This window comes from Wolffia australiana, chromosome 9, assembly GCF_029677425.1.
Source record: "Wolffia australiana isolate 7733 chromosome 9, ASM2967742v1".
In the NCBI taxonomy this organism is placed as follows: domain Eukaryota; kingdom Viridiplantae; phylum Streptophyta; class Magnoliopsida; order Alismatales; family Araceae; genus Wolffia; species Wolffia australiana.
In genome coordinates this window covers 5,582,178-5,598,537 of record NC_135843.1, presented here as the reverse complement: position 1 = coordinate 5,598,537, position 16,360 = coordinate 5,582,178, and the positions used below count along the sequence as shown (strand labels likewise).

The 16,360-nt window shown below is 44.0% G+C and overlaps 1 protein-coding gene and 1 pseudogene across 1 annotated transcript; both read right to left on the bottom strand.

The window, feature by feature from the left end:
- Positions 1-782: 782 nt before the first annotated feature.
- Positions 783-7,647, bottom strand: LOC144707476 (small ribosomal subunit protein uS4m pseudogene; annotated as a pseudogene).
- Positions 7,648-7,799: 152 nt separating this feature from the next.
- LOC144707475 (small ribosomal subunit protein eS1) lies at positions 7,800-10,327 on the bottom strand. Its single transcript, XM_078580597.1, has 7 exons — positions 10,216-10,327; positions 10,085-10,132; positions 9,857-9,962; positions 9,022-9,159; positions 8,742-8,927; positions 8,440-8,640; positions 7,800-7,936 (listed from the first exon to the last, which is right to left on the bottom strand). The coding sequence occupies exons 1-7, from the start codon at positions 10,224-10,226 to the stop codon at positions 7,844-7,846; spliced, it is 783 nt and encodes a 260-aa protein (XP_078436723.1). The 5' UTR covers positions 10,227-10,327; the 3' UTR covers positions 7,800-7,843.
- Positions 10,328-16,360: the final 6,033 nt, after the last annotated feature.

Genomic DNA, 16,360 nt, shown 5'->3' with positions numbered 1-16,360 from the left:
TTGCCCTTTGGGGCAATTTCACAAACACCCAGTGGGTGTTTGTGCACGCTGTGGCGCCTGCGTGCGAGCCTGCTCGCCGCTGCTGTGGCGAAGCTGCTCGCGGCTGCATGCGTGGCGACCACATGCGCTGCTGCGTGCGGCGTTGTTCCCCGCAGGTTGCTGGCAACCTAGGATGTTGCCTGGGTTGCTAGCAGTTTGGAAGTTCTGCAGGGATGGATTTCACGATCTGATGCGAGAACAATGGAATTTTTGCTAGAACGGAATGGGAAATGATTCAATCAACTATGAAATTCGAAATCAAGCGTAACCAAAGGAACAACAGAAATTGGAAATGCTGAAGACACAGCTTGTGATCTTCAACCCAACTCTGATTGTCTTAGAAGGGAGAAGAAGATTGTACTGAAACTGAAACGCTCACGCCTCCTTGTGTCACTCCTTCCAGGCAAGGCGACGATCGTCGTGCTCCAGCTACTCCTCAGCTTGCTTCTCTCCCAGCTCCAATGCTCATCAGCCTTGGAGGGTCTGCAGAAATCCTTTCTCTCCAAGCCCTAGCTTCCTTGAGAGAAATTCTGGACAACCTAAAATCAACTCTCAAGAGGGTATGTATAGGTTTCTCTTAAGTCATGCCCAGGGGCATTTTCGTAATTTTTGCGTCTTTGAATTTTCACCCGCTCCTCTTGATCCTCGTCTCTTTCCTTGATCTTCTTAACCTGTCTCTGAATGTTTACTAACCATAAAATGTTAAATATATTCCACTTGATTCAAAGGATCAACTGGGGTTAGTAATTTCATAAAATGATGCATATGCATGATATTAGCATGAATTAACATTATAATTTTGATGAATGAAAGCTAAAAAGTTTAATTATTTGATGACATATTTGAGAGTCATCAGTTTTGAGTAGGCGGAACCATTCAGTTTTGGTTCTTCTCCACATTCTTACCGGGCAACCCAGGTATGAAGTAATGATTTTGTCAACTGATATGTCGATATAGAAAGATCTTATTTCTTCGCTCCCGCTCGTGAACTCGCGCCTCGCGTCATTTTCTTGAAAAGATATTAGATCACCGTGGGACACTTTAAAATGAGTCATGCTTACAATCTCATTATTCACACAAAGCCTTCGATGACTTATCGGCTGCCTTGCTTGACTAATAGTTTCACGAAAATGGAGACGAACCGGAATAACGTCCGATCTTGTTTCTGGATTGAGTTGTAAAGGTATATATGAAGTTCTTTCAGAACCTCTGTGCATCTCTGTGATGGTCCCATGAAAAAGGGGCAACTTTCGTGTAGTTTGTAATTTGATGTAACTGTTTAGATTTTCTCTCTCCGAAAGATTTATCTTAATGGATCTCTTCTTGTTCCTCAATCTTCCGAGAATGCGGCGTTGTATTTTTGTGAGTTCTCTGTTCCGAACATTTCCTTGAAGTAGACGACAGGTTTTAAATCTTAATGCAGGCATGGCATATCTCGTTGAATCCGTCTTTTTCGCCACATCAAGGCTATGGGAGTCGAACCCAATTCTTCCACGACGACCCCCCACGAATCAATAAGGTTTGAACAAAGACGAGGCTACCCATTTTGATTGACATTTGACCTTGCTATTTAGTCAATGACAGATCCGCTTTGTTTGCAAGTCGTCTAATGTTTCTGATTATCTTCTGATTTATTTTATGTTTTATGATTAAAATCAGAACTGATTATCATTGATTAGCATCACTTTTCATGAAGAACGATAACCGCTCCGTCGCTTCTTCGCTCCGCTCCCGCTCTTCGCGCCTTCGTCAAAAAAAAACCTTCGGTGTAGTTCTTGAAGAACGTTGGATAACCTCAGAACCTTGCTTTTTGATACGTTTGCTGGAGAAGGTCGGCTAAGCGCAGGAATGCCGTATGACCGAACTCGCTCCCGCTCCTCGCGCCTTTTCTCATATGAAATTATTTTACCCAATTCATGACGCTCCCGCTCCTAAAGTCGCGCGTCCGCTCACTCGCGCCTTCATCTTAATATATTCACCGCTTCCGCGCCTTCATCTGAATATATTCACCGCTTCCGCGCCTTCATCTTCACGCTTGTCTTCATCTTAATCTGAACGCTCGCCTTCATCTTCACGCTCGTCGCGCCTTCATCTTCATCTTCATCTTCACGCTCCCGCTCACTCGCGCCTGAATCTTCATCTGAATCTGAATTTCTTGCTCCGTCGCTTCTGCTCCGCTCGTCTTCATCTTCATCTTCACCGCTTCCGCGCCTTCTTCATCTAGGCATTTATTCTTTATCCGTTCTTTCAGAACGTGTTTATCCGCTCCTAAAGGCGCGCCTCCATGACCCCTTAGCTGGTAGCTCATTTCTTTCAGAACCTGCGAATACCGGCACCAGCATTGTTGGCTCTTTCGAGGTTCTGAAAGAAAGAATAATCATAAAACATAATAATACAAATGCTTTCTCTAAGAGGCAGGTTGAGGAACTCTTACTGGATCCCCTCCCACCGTTGATTAGCATCACCTTCTCGTCTTTGAGCTTTAGCTTAAAAATAAATAAAATAATCTTCCATGTTGCGCGCTTGAGATATTAGCTCATCCCATATGAGTAAGTTATGTAAACATAACCTGAGTGAACTCGAATTGCAAGTAAAAGGTTACGAAGTAAATAAACCAATCAATGAGATGTTGTTGGTCGCTTGGCTTCTCATTCAGAGGAATTCTATTTTTTCCCGGTCAATTGTTTTTCTTGCAGAACCTAACTGAACTAATTATAGCAGTCTTCTATGTGCTCTTGGGAGAACGAGGGCTGATCCAATCCGGTCTCTCTTGAACCAGCCAACTCCCTACCCTAGGGAAGACGACTAGCTAGATGGTCTTTGAGTCAGAATTCGAACTTGTTGACGTGGAGAGCCATCAAAGGTTCTTCTTTTAGAAGAACTGAGAACCCCGCGAAAGAGGTTCCTTCGGTTACGAAGTCACTGATTAGCATCACCTTCCATCTTTCTTTCTTTCTTGCAGAACATTCGGTTATGTTTTAACATAAGAATTTTTAATGCTAAACGTACTGAACCTCGCACATAACGGACGTACTTGTCCGTACTGGTAAGACACTCAAAATCGTACTTTTTTCTCCTTTAACCTCACTCACCTACCTAGCCCGAGCGCAATGGAGTCGGAACAAAAATACACTGCATGGAGTAAATAAACGAGCGGCGGAGAGTATGGCGTACATCGACGACGTGGCTCATAGTGCGGTGATCCGTCGATGGTCAGCGGTCGGAGCGGGTTGGATGATGGGCGCCGGAGAGGTCACAGCAGCTCGACGGGCAGCGGATGACGCTGGAGCATTTCGTAAAGTTCGGAAGTAGAGGACTCGATCGTAGGGAACGTTTGAACGGGCCGACGGTGTTGCACTCGGGGGCGCGGCGAAAGCGTTTTGGAGCGGCGACCGCTAGCAACGGCGGGCGTCTCGGACGTCCCAGGTGCACGCGGTGGCGTCACGAGAATGGGTGGAGTGGTTGTGCGGGCAGTGGGGGCTTCAGGCGGTTGGCGTGCGAGCGAAGCATGATGCAGGAGGCTGTAGATGGCACGGGCGGTGTGCGCGGCGAGGCGCAGGAGATGCGTGCGGTACGGCACGGACAAACACCAGAGGCGCGGGCGGCGCGGTGCGGCGCGGGTGGTGCGGCGGCGCGAGCACAGACCCTGTTTGACCCTGTTTGGAAGTGAACACTTTTACGTGATCTCTGGTTGACCCTGTTTGCCATAGTTCATATAAGTCCTCCCATGAGGAATAATGACTGTTTTCTGGTTGGAATTGCGATGTTAATTCTGCCGGAAAATCCTCCCAAGATCCAATAACGTCTCTTGCCGGATCACGTAGTCGTCGTTGCCACCACAGCTTCGCATCACCCTCCAAGAACATCAATGCAAGCCTTACTTGATCATGTTCCAGAGTCTGAGACGTCTCGAAGTACTGGGACAAATCCCAGATAAAATTCTCTAGGATTTTTTTATCTCTTTGACCCCCGAAAGGACGAGGTTCTGCTACCTGTGGACCTCCTGTCCCCGGCATCCTGGAGCTCCTGCTATTGAGAGTTTGATCGAACTCACGTCCGCCGTGAGCGAGTCAATCCGATGGCGGACCTCCGCCAAGTCTTCCCCGCTAAACTCGGGAATGTGACTGTCGCAAAATCTGTTTGCCCAACAGTTCGCACAGTTCCTCCGAATCCGACATCATCTCTTGAAGTTTTCTCTCCAGTTCGGCATCTTTAAAAAAAACTTGGTTGCTTCACCAGATATTTCTGGTACATGTTTCTCCATCCTTGATGCTTTTGTTCCCACCATGGAAAGTTTTCTCTTCATTCCACCTCCAGGGAAACCTGGATCTGATACCAAATGTGACAACTTGAGAGTATCCTGACTGAGAAGCGGAAAGAAGGAAAGAGAATGGAAGGAAAATGTTGATAAATAAAGATTGGCGAAACAAGAAATGAACATCAAAAGAAAGATGAGTTCCCGTCCTCCTCGACCCGATGCCCTTTTATAGTGTGGAATCAGATCTGGGTGGACGTGATGCCCATCATGGTCTTCCTGGCTTCAAACTTCTCGGGGAATACTGTTTCTCAACCTATGATTCTTCGTAGGTTGTCCGAGTCTTTCGGATATGCAATCCAAGTCGGCGTTACCGGTAACCCACGTACGTTATTGGCATTTACCGGGTGTTCCTCCATGAAGGGCTGACACCTTGGATGGGACAGTTTTTTGTCTGTGGACGAAAAAATTGTCCTGTCCAGCGACCGGCAGACGATTGGATGTCCTGTTGTCTGTCTGAATGCTCAGACGAGATGATGTTTTCTCCACAGACGAGAAAATCATATGTCTGCATTTGTGCACTATAATCTCAGTTGCGCTCTCTCTCTCGTTTTCTCTCTTTATCTCTCTCTTGCTTGTTTTTTCTCTCTCTCTTGTGCTCTCTCTCCTTCTGACTCTCTCTTTCTTTTCTCCCTCTCTCGTGATCTCTCCCTCCCTCTCTCTCTCTCTCTCTCTCTCTCTCTCTCTCTCTCTCTCTCTCTCTCTCTCTCTCTCTCTCTCTCTCTCTCTCTCTCTCTCTCTCTCTCTCTCTCTCTCTCTCTCTCTCTCTATATATATATATATATATATATATATATATATATATATATCGTGCTCTCTTTCTCCCTCTTGCTCTCTCTTTAGCTCTGGCTCTCTTTTGCTTGTTCTCTCTCTCTATCGTGCTCTCCTTCTCCCTCTAGCTCTCTCTCTCCCTATCGTGCCCTCTCTCTGGCTCTCTCTCGCTTGTTCTCTCTCTCTACTGTGCTCTCTATCTCCATCTGCCTCTCTCTCTTGCGTGTTCTCTCTCTCTCTATCATGCTCTCTTTCTCCCTATGGCTCTCTCTCTCGTTCTCTCTTGCTCTTTGTCTCGCTTGTTCTCTCTCTCTCTATCGTGCTCTCTCTCTCTCCCCCTGGCTCTCTCTCTTGTTCTCTCTCTATCGTGCTCGTTCTCTCCCTCTGGCTCTCTCTCCCTCTATCGTGCTCTCTCTCTCTCGCTTGTTCTCTCTTATCTATCATGCTCTCTCTCTCTGGCTATCTCTCTTCTCTCTCTCTGTGGCTCTCCCTCTCGTTCTCTCTCTCTCTCTATCGTGCTCTCTCTCTCCCTCTTTCTCTCTCTTGTTCTCTCTCTCTCTCTATCGTGCTCTCCTTCTACCTCTGGATCTCTCTCTTGTTTGCTCTGGTTCTCTCTCTTGCTTTTTCTCTCTCTCTCTCTGGCTCTCTCTCTCAGTTGTTCTCTCTCTCGGTCTCTATCTTTCTCTTTCCCTGTCTTTCTCTCGGTCTCTATCTTTCTCACTCCCTCTGTCTTTCTCTTTCCCTGTCTTTCTCTCGGTCTCTATCTTTCTCACTCCCTCTGTCTTTCTCTCAGTCTCTACCTTTCTCTCTCTATCTCTCCCTTGTTCTCTCTCTCTCTCTCGCTCTCTCCTCTCCCTCTCTTGTGTTCTCTCTCTTTCTCTATCTCTCGTAGGGATCGGGGATTCGGACAGATCGTTCAAATGTTCGATCGGATCGGGCATAGGAACGAACGAATCCGAACACCGATCTGTCCAGTTCAGATCCGATCCGAACACGATCTGCGCGTCTGTTTGGATCAGATTGTTCAAACAAGATGGCTGTTAGGATCAAATGTTCAAATACGATCCGATTCGAACACGTTGTTCGAATCGAATATTCAAATCCAGTGACGCCAGCGGCGCCCAGCAGCGGCCAACACCGCCCAGCTCCACCCAGCGCCGGCTAGCGGCCGCCAGCTCCGGCCAGCGGTTGCCAGCTCCGGCCAGCTGCCGCCAGCGCCACCCAGCTGCACCCAGCGCCGGCCAGCAGCCACCAGCTCCAGCCAGCGCTGCCTAGCGCCCCAGTGGCGCCCAGCCCCGACCAGTGGCTGCCAACGCTGCCTAGTGGCCCCCAGCCCCCCCAGCGGCCCCCAGCCCCAGCCAGCGGTGCCAGCCCCAGCCAGCGGCCGCCCAGCAGGCCCCAGCCCCGGCCAGCGGCGCCAACCCCTGCCAGCGGCTGCCAGAGAGAAAGTCGCTGGCGGCCGCTGGCCATTTATTCGAATTTGTTAGAACTTGTTTGAACAAGTTCAAAAAAATGGCAATCGAACACGAACGAACCAAATTGTCCGTTTGAAACTTTCGCCCAAACGAACAAAGGGTCTGTTTGATCAAAAGATTTGATCGGATTATTCGAATCGGCATTTGTTCGTTCTCTCACTTTCTCCCTATCTCTAGCTTGCTCTATCTCTCTCTTGTTCTAATTCTCTTTCTCTCTCACTCTCTCTATTATTCTCTCTATCTCTCGCTTGCTCTATCTTTTCCTCTCCCTAGATCTCTCTCTCTCCCTTGTTCTCTCTTTCACTCTTGTTCTCTCATGTGCTCTCTTTCGTCTTATCTCTCTATTAGGGTTTGATGGTCCCGGTCTGGTCCGGTTTTATGGCATGGACCTAAACTGTACCTGAAGTTCGGTTTGGTTCCGGTCTGGTCTTGCTCGGTCCCGGTCCGGTTCGGTACCCCAGAGGAGAAAGGGGGGAGGGGGGGGCAGGGGAGGGGAGACAGAGGTGTTGTGCATAAGAAGCAGCGTCAATGAGCTTTGGGGCGGGTTATTGAAAGGGAGATGGGGAGGGAAATCGGTGTATGTGGGATAGGGTCTGGTCCGGTCTGGTTTTTTGGCATGGACCTTAACCTTACCTAAAGTTCGGTCCACTTCTGGTCCAGTCTTTTTTCAGTCCCGGTTCGGTCCGGTCCGACCAGTCCCCTGGTCCAGTCTATCACTCTTTTGTTATCTCAAGTTTTATCCCTCTAGTTCTTCCCCCAACTCTTGCTTCTCTCGCTCTGTCCAACCTGGATCTCTTCTCTCGCGCGCTGCCTTCCTCTTTAGGTTCTCTCTATCTCACTTGAGCTCCCTCTGGCTGTCTCAAGCTCTCCCTCGCTACTCTCTCTTTGGTTCCCTTCCTTTCTATCTCATTTCATTTATTACATATTTATCTGCTTATTTGCATTTAACTGGAACAACTCGATCCGATCCGATACGGACAGCCAGTTCGAATCGAATCCGATCGCATTATTCAATCCGAACATTGGGCCATATCAAAAAATACAATTCGAACCTAAACGTCGATTGGGTATGGATCGAATGTATAACAGGTCTGATCGAGGTTCGTATTCGACCGTTCGAATGCACGATCCGATCCTACATTCGAACGATCGGATCGGATCGAATCGCCGACCCCTAAACTTCCAAACTTCATCCAAAATTGCAAAAAAAAAATTTTAACTTCAAAAAAAGAGAGTCAACAGCTTACGCACCCACCACTTCGGTCTCCTCCACAACGGTTTCTTCTGCCGACCGATCCACTTTCACTCCAATATCTTCCGAGTAATCGCCGTGAACCTGCCCAAACAAAAAAAATTCAATAGTTATAATTTCATGAATATAACATCGAAATGTAGATTTATAGAAGGGTTTAATAAATGTAAATTAAAACAGTGAGCTAAATGCATTAAATCCATAATTCAACAATATATTCAGAATAGGGTTCACTCAAACCTGAATTCTAAATGAGTATTACGCGGGGATTTAAATACATATAAGTATATAATTACATAAATAATCACCGTAAACCTACACAAACAGAAATATAGGAAATAAAATTTCAATAATTAAATCTAGGGTAGGGCCTAACAACACTGAATCATATCTAGAATTAAACTGCAAGGTAACTATTCAAACATTACATCAATATCTTTCGAGTACTCACTGTGAATTGATAATTACTAGTATATAATTGAATGGATTGATAATTACTACCGTGCAAAGTCAATATGTAAAAAGTTTAATCTGGGTGGATTAAAAAGAAATAAATAAATGATGATCTGAGGGTGGTAGGCGCTGACCTCCATCAACTTCCCAAGATCGAACTTGGGAGCCTTCAAGATCTTAACCTTCCGGATGAACACGTTCTGAAGGGGGTAAATGCTCGAGGTCGCCTTCTCGATTTCCTTCCCGATGACTTCCGGGATGAATTTCTGGACCAGTTCTTTAAGGTCGCAGGACGATGCCTGATTGACCATAATCTCCGTCATCTTCCTTCGAATCTGAAAAAATAAATAAAAAAAACCCAATTCAGAAAAATCTCCAATCAAGATGATAAACACAATAAATACAACTTAACATAAGCTTTCATTTAAGGATTTACCTGTCTGATCTGGCTAGACTGCGCATAGCAAGTGCGCTTCACCTGATTGGGCCGCCTCTTTGTGAACCCAATACAGAAAATCCTGAGCGTGTAGCTATCCGTGGTCTTCACGTCCACGTGAGCTTCAATAAGAGTTTGCCATTTCCTGACGAGAGATCGAAGCTTGTCGGTGGTGAAGTCCATGCCCTGAGAGAAAAAACCCAAGTTTAATCACAGAGAAACAAGTATTATGGGGAAATTTACAGCAAACGTTTCTCTAAATATAGGTAATTTGAAGTACCCAGAAGTTGGTGAGAACGTTCTTCCCCTGAATGTCCTCGGCTCGGAGACGGATCTTCCTGTAGTGCTGGTCTTCATCGTTCTGAAGATCAGCGAGGCAAACCTCGAACACTCTGTGCTTCAGGCCCTCGCTTGCGGTCTGCAACAAGCGCAAGCCAGTGAGATTCGATATTTTTTCATGAATCTCATGCATTGTGTATTGCATAACACCAAATATTGAACAGATAACCAACTGTTAAATCAATAATCAGATTAGATGCCTCGCATGTAAGCATTAGCAAGAAATCGTGTAGACGAGAATCCTAGTCTGATTACATGCCTTTAGCCAATTTATTGGATAAATATTCGTATCTCAGAAAACAAATCAAACAAATGTCATTTCTTGGAGAAGCTAAATTGGACCCGAAAAAAAGAGTAAATAGGAGGTGAGCGCTCTCAGATATGGAGATCATAAATGTAAAGTCATTCTGAAGATATACCAAGTTTCCACAAGTTCTATACACTGGAAGATCATTACTCCAGTAGCTAAAACATTAATTGTGAATATATATTAAGGAAAAACGATTTATGTAAGCACACGATGCAGATGGCGTGATTCTAACTTAGAAAACGGGTAACTGTGAAAAAATAAGCGCTAAAAGAGTGAAGATTGTTATACTTATTATAGTCGTTCCGAAAAAAACACCAGGCTTCCATGAGTTTCATACACTGGAAGATCAATGCTCGGGTAGCCGAAGCATTAGATGGATAAATATATGATGAGGAAAAACGATTACTACAACCGGAAGATAGAGAATGGTCGAAGAGACAAGGAAAGAGGCGTGATTCTAACTAACCCTGGTTCCCTGGGTCCGGGTGACAAGAGTTTTGCCGACATTCCTAACGCTGAACACGGAGGGCGCCTTGATATCATACCAATCCTTCTTCGCGAAAGGATCCGCCCTGCAACAATTCAACAGGGTAAACTCGATCCGCGACAACGAGAACCGGGGATGGATCTATCCTACCAACAAAAACAACCAAAAAGAGAATAATAATAATAATTAAAAGACAGGATAACATACGCCTTCTTCTTTCCTCCCTTCTTCCCCTTGGAGATTCTCTTGTTCTTGCTGAAAATCACAGAGAAAACATCAGAATCGACGCGACTACGATCGGGGAAGATCAAATCCAAGGGAGATGGAGAAATGCTTACCCGACGGCCATGGTTGCTCTCGCTGCCGCCGCAACTTCGCAGACTCGCTTCGGAAGGGAAACCCGGCCGTCAAGAGGGGATTGTGGAAACCCTATAAGTCGACGCTCTGCCTTTTATAGTTCCACGGTCGGGCTTTTAAAACATACTTTTGGTCTAAATGGGCCCAAATGGCCCAAAAAGGAGTTGGTTTCTAATAATCATCTCCACTTTACTCTCATATGATCATCAAGATAATAGACTCCTATTAGACAAAAAGTATAAATTAACCTTTCATCGTTGCTTCATCTTCGCTATGCATCTGCTCTGGTCCTCGTGCCCGCTCTTAAACTTGATACTGTTAACACGCCCACTTGAAGATGAACATGACTTTCATGATGTTCTGGATTATGGATCTCTTTGAATATTTTCTTTTACCTACAGCGCAGGGACGCAGACGGGACGATTTTTTCGTCCCAGGAAGAAAAAATCATCCGGTCCAAAGGTATGTATGATAATCGAGACAAAAATTTGTCCCCGGAATGACCGGACAGGACGGTTTTCATCCCGTGGGACGAAAAACCATCCCGAGAACGCCCGAACAGGATGGTTGTCGTCCTGTGGGATGAAAAATCGTCCAGTCATGAGGAATCGGACGATGGATGGATGGTGAAGGATGAAAAACTGAGAGAAAAATGTTACGAGGATATATATGCAGCAAACTTTGAAAAATAGTCCCTCCAATTTTCTAAATTACTTTAAACTCTTATTTTTATTGCACTTGTTCCCTTTTGCGATTTAAATATTCAAATCTTCGTCAATTAATTTCCAAAAACATTCAATAGATTTCTAGAAAAATGTTGAAAACTCATTAATCAATACCTACATTAATCAACAGTAAAATTCATTTTCAGACATGCCATAATCATTTTAGTATAGTGATTCGAACCTCAAATGGATTGCATAAAATGAATAATGTAACAGATAACCAGGGAAAAAGCAGATAATTAAAATTAATTAATTCCTTGAATAAATTGCCCAAAATTTCAATGGATTTCCAAGAAAATGTGCAAAAGTCAATATTTAATCCCCTCATTAATTAATAATATAATTTATTTTTATACGTGCCATTATCATCTTATTATTTTATTTCCAAGCTTAAATAAATTATGAAATGAATAATTTAACAGATAACTAGGGTAAAGTCGGATTTTTATATCCCATTTATCCTTTGATTAAATTCCAAAAAATGCAATAAAATTCCAGAGAAATGTAGAAATTTCATTATTTAATCCCCAGATTTGTCAACAATAAAAATATTTTTTAAGAAGCCATTATCAAATTAAACGGGGTTATTCCAAGCTTAAATAAATTGCATGAGATTCATGACTTAACATATATTTATTTACTTTTCTCTCCGTCTAAAACTGAAATGGATAAATATTTGGTAATGGGAAATTGCAGACATTTCTTTCACAAACCCTTTGAAATGTCCATAGGACTTAAAAGGACAGCACCAAAGGTGTCGTTCATCCATCGCATCAAACGTGGACGAGAAAATAGGCAGCATTTTTTTCGGAATGTGGGACAAAATAATGGTGTAGAGTTCACTCGGCCGTCCAGCCAGCTCGCTCAAAATTATCTTCCCCATACTGTAGAATGGCGGTGTTGAAATGGCCTTGTCATCTCTCACGGTTTTAGGCAGTCCATACCAACACCCGAACAACAACATATATGCAGAAAATTAAATCTGTAATTATTTTTTCATTGCAAGAAAATTGGTGTATAAATTGATTAGGCACTTAAAACATTATCAAAACTGTAGAATAATAACAAACTAGGATGGTAAAATATGGTAGGATATTGTGAACTATTGTAAAAGGACAAATGCAATATAGAGTTAAAAAACTCTCGATCCGATAAAATTTTAGAGAAATAAAATGACATAATAAGAACATGACTCGTGGGTGTATTTGCAGTTATTAATCTCTTTAAAATGTAATTCCTTAAGGAGGTCATGTAGAGATGTTCAAGCGTCCAGCCTTTTAGAGTCATCCATGCAATTCTCACCATATTTAATCTCCCTTATTCTGATATATGAGAATGAAAGGGAATAGTTAGAAGGGGGGAAGAATGAAGCAGAAGTACACATATGGGAGGAGGAAGAGTTAGAAAAGAGGAGGATGGTGAGAGACATACAATGAGTGAGAAAAGAATGAGAGATTCATGGAGATAGAGGCTGACAAAATAAGACATTATGATATTTTAATCTAACAATCATCTCCACATTACTCTTATATGATTATAAAGATAGTAGACTCCTTGATGGAGGACCATCGGGAAGTGATGTAACACGACAGACACCGGGATCGAATGGCTCGTGTTACACACAAGGAGGGCGAGGGCAGTCATGTCATGTAGTGGAGACGACTAATGTGGGCATAATGCAAGTGATGATGCAACTATGAAATTAGTGAGAAGTATAAGTCCGGCGTCAACGAACACCAACGACCACTAGGATACGGTAAATGTGACCTGGGAATGCCACTAGGCTCTCAATGACCCGAACAATGGATTGAAGGCAGAAAGTGTGAGTATGACTATTACCGCTCGTGGGAGCACCGTTCGAAGCGCCAACCAAGATCGTACCACTAGAATCCTATCTACCACTAATCTAACCCTGACTGTGACGCAGTTAAATCCCGAGCTACCAACAGAGCATACTGATGATGCATCGGAGTCCGTAGACAAGCAAAATGGTCACCCATTCTAAATTACTTCACAGTTGTTGGGGATTCGACATATGGCGTGAAATTTGTCGCAAAAAGAATGCGACAAAGGCGGTCTATCTGAAGCACCCAATAGATGGTAGTACAAGTGTCCTTTGGCGTCATTTCAAATTCGTTCATTCAAAGAACATGATGGGCTGAAGGGCAGCACTAGTACATAACGATGTATAGATGACTTAGCGACGATAAGAAATCATGTCTCTTCGCGGAAGACGACCATTGAAGTCGAACATCAGAAGAGACCAATGACATCATTAGTCGGCTAGTTTGTCGCGCACACTTGCCATGGCGTTGGGTTGATACATATGCTTGGAAGGAGACATGACGATTTGGAACATAGAGTGAGGTACCCTCACCGAGTTCCCAAGTGATCACGGCATGGACGACGCAGTTGTTTGAGCGGATGAAGGTGGAGATCATTTGCACATTAGCAAATGTCGGCCGTGTGGCGATGACAGTGACGGTTGGGCGATGGGAAATGGTTGTGAACTTTTGGGCATAACAGTTCATTGGATCGATGCTCATTGGATGTATCATGAACTTCTCCTTGCCATTTGCGAGCTGTGTGGGAAGCACGATGGGGAGTCTGTGGCAGAAATTCTTGCCGCGGTGCTTCAAGAATATGGACTTGACTCGAAGGTGAGTAATGTTAGGACTAATGTATTTGACACTTTTTCAATGTACGCTCTAATGTTTAATGTGCTTTACATTACATTTATGTGCCGTTACCACTAATAACACATCAAGCAACAAAAGAATGATGGCAATATTAGGAAAAAGACTCGTTGTGAACATCGTCGTTCAAATTGCATTGAAGAGCTTTTGTATACCCACTACGGCATCCATAGTCGAGGAGGAGAGTGTTATCGGCATGACTGCCGATATGTATGTCAGTGAACCAGATGTGGAGGTGGGCGAAGAGGACATCTCATTGTAGCGGTGTCGCGGTTCGCTTGGGGACATAGTGACGAAAGCGAGAACAATAGTTCGAGCTATTTGTCGATCAACAAAGCGACAGTTATATTATGCTGATCTATGCAGGACACATAAATTAAAGCCAAGATTGCCCTCACTTGACTGCCCGACATGATGGAGTAGCACGCACGAGATGCTAGAAGAAGCTATTGCCAAAAGGGATGTGATTGATGCAGGGGCTGCATTCTTCACGTTAGGGAGTAGCCAGACGAAGATCTCGCATGATGAATGGGAGTTGCTTAAGGAGTTTGCCTTCTTATTGGGACCTTTCACGTACACAACCGATCATGTTAGCAGATCGAAGGAGTCTATAATTGGGGATGTCCTCCTCCTTGTGTGGGCATTAGCATGACACAAGGACGATGTCATGAAGCGGATCGCTAAGTCCACCCTGTTCACCAGCAAGAGACTGCCACAAGATGAACGCGCATCATTGTTGCATGTAGTTGTCACCATACAGAAGAAACTAGCCGAATATGAGAAGCTGTTGTGGAACAACGATGCTGTCCTAGCTACCTCATTACTTGACCCATTTTGCAAGGGGTCAATGTTTTACAAGGCATCATGTTTGAAGGGCGTATCCTTTGTTCAAGGAATTCTCCGTACTACACCGGCATCTTCTCATGACCTAGGTGACACAAATATGGCCCCACAGCAACAACCATCAAAGGCTTGGGTCAATCAGGCCCTTAGCACCAAACCGTCCATAAGAACAACCTCACCAGCTTCCCCTTTTGAGGAAATGGAGACATTCCTACGTACAACACACCAAGGAGGGGGAGACTCTGCACGTGCTTGGTGGGGAATTAAGGGTGTTATTGTCTATCCAGCACTATCAAAAATTGCACGTGAATTTCTATCAGTGCATGCTACAAGTGCTCCCTCAGAACAGTTGTTCTCCGCTGGTAGAGCAGTTGTCACTTATGAGAGATCGTGTTTGGAGGGGATGAGTATTGAGGCACTTGTCTGAGTAAAGTGTTGGTGTCGAGGAGGAAAAACTAAATTTTACGACATTTGCCTTGATGGTGACATTGATGTTGACCCAGATACATCAGGTATGATTCTAATTTATCTTTAATTATGTTACACATATGGATGGTAAATTGACGTGGCTTTTTATTTCAGATGTCTTGGTAGCTTCTGAGTGGTAGGAGGTCTTTGAAGCTGCATTACATGAGATTTACGATGAATACCGTGCATCATTGTGAAGTCGAATCTAACATTTTTCCCAAACAGGGAGAAACACTATTTTCATAACTCTTTTCTTACTACAAGTACGTTGTCTATAGCTTGTTTGACATATGATACTTTTTACTTTATATTTGAGTATTACAGAGAATATTACCTAAGCAATATAGACCATGACAGGTGCCATGACTTCAGGTGATGAACCAGCAACAGAACTTTGACACCTACCACGTCGGAGTATGCGTCTACTCGTTCAACGCTTGGCGAAGAAACCACAAGATTCAACTGTGCACGTCATTAGCTTTGACTCTGAAGACGACGGTGATAGTAATGGAAGGTCTGACAAGAATAACGAAGACAACACTATCAATGCCCCTCAATTCTCACCGGAGTAAATTGAGTTGATTCATGCCAGTACGATACGAATCCTTGCAAGCCTTCACTTCATTCCAACTGTGCCCATACCAAAGCTGCACATCCCATTGAGTTGTGATCCATTTTCTGAGCCATGGGCAGACCACACTTATTGGACCCGCTACAACTTCACCCCTGCAATGTTTAACTTTGTCGAGTTTCAGGTCGCCCATAACATCTATAACAAGTAACATCCATCACCGAAAAGCGATGGCGGGGGAAACAGATTGCTTGTGGAATGAGAGCCTATGATGTTTGTTATGTTCAGTTGTTTACGGGCCATCTTCACTTTTACAATGTACGTTTGATTGACTTCCCCAACTTAACATCAACGTTGAACATTAAGTTACCATTAATCTTGAAACACTGCTTCATCAATGTACATACACTGTCTATGAATGTTCATATTGTGTGTCGGCTGTTGTCCGTTCTGTAATCCATTATCCGCAACAAGCAGTCTGCGACTTTCAAAAAATCGTCCCAAACTCGACAATGGCTTCCATACTTCAACATTTAGTATGATTTTTCCTATACAACTTCGTATAATAAATAGTATCAACATAGGTGAACCATGTTCATAATCCGTTATCTGCTCCGATATCATAGACGACATCGTATCCATTATCCTCTTAACAATATCGATATCCGATATTGTTATCACCCTAACAATGCCCAAAAATGTTATACATTCAGTATTTCATGATGATATTCATTATTGATATCCGATACCAATGTCGTAAGCGTTAGACATTTTTTTGCATACAAATAACGCGTTATCCGATTACGGATAACGAATATGGATA

Bases quoted from the DNA above. Each gene is read 5' to 3' on its own strand.
- LOC144707475 (XM_078580597.1), bottom strand. The intron at 9,160-9,856 runs GTTAGTTAGAAT...CGCTTGTTGCAG, and splicing joins CCCGGACCCAGGGAACCAGG to ACCGCAAGCGAGGGCCTGAA. The intron at 8,928-9,021 runs GTACTTCAAATT...TTTTTCTCTCAG, and splicing joins ACGTTCTCACCAACTTCTGG to GGCATGGACTTCACCACCGA.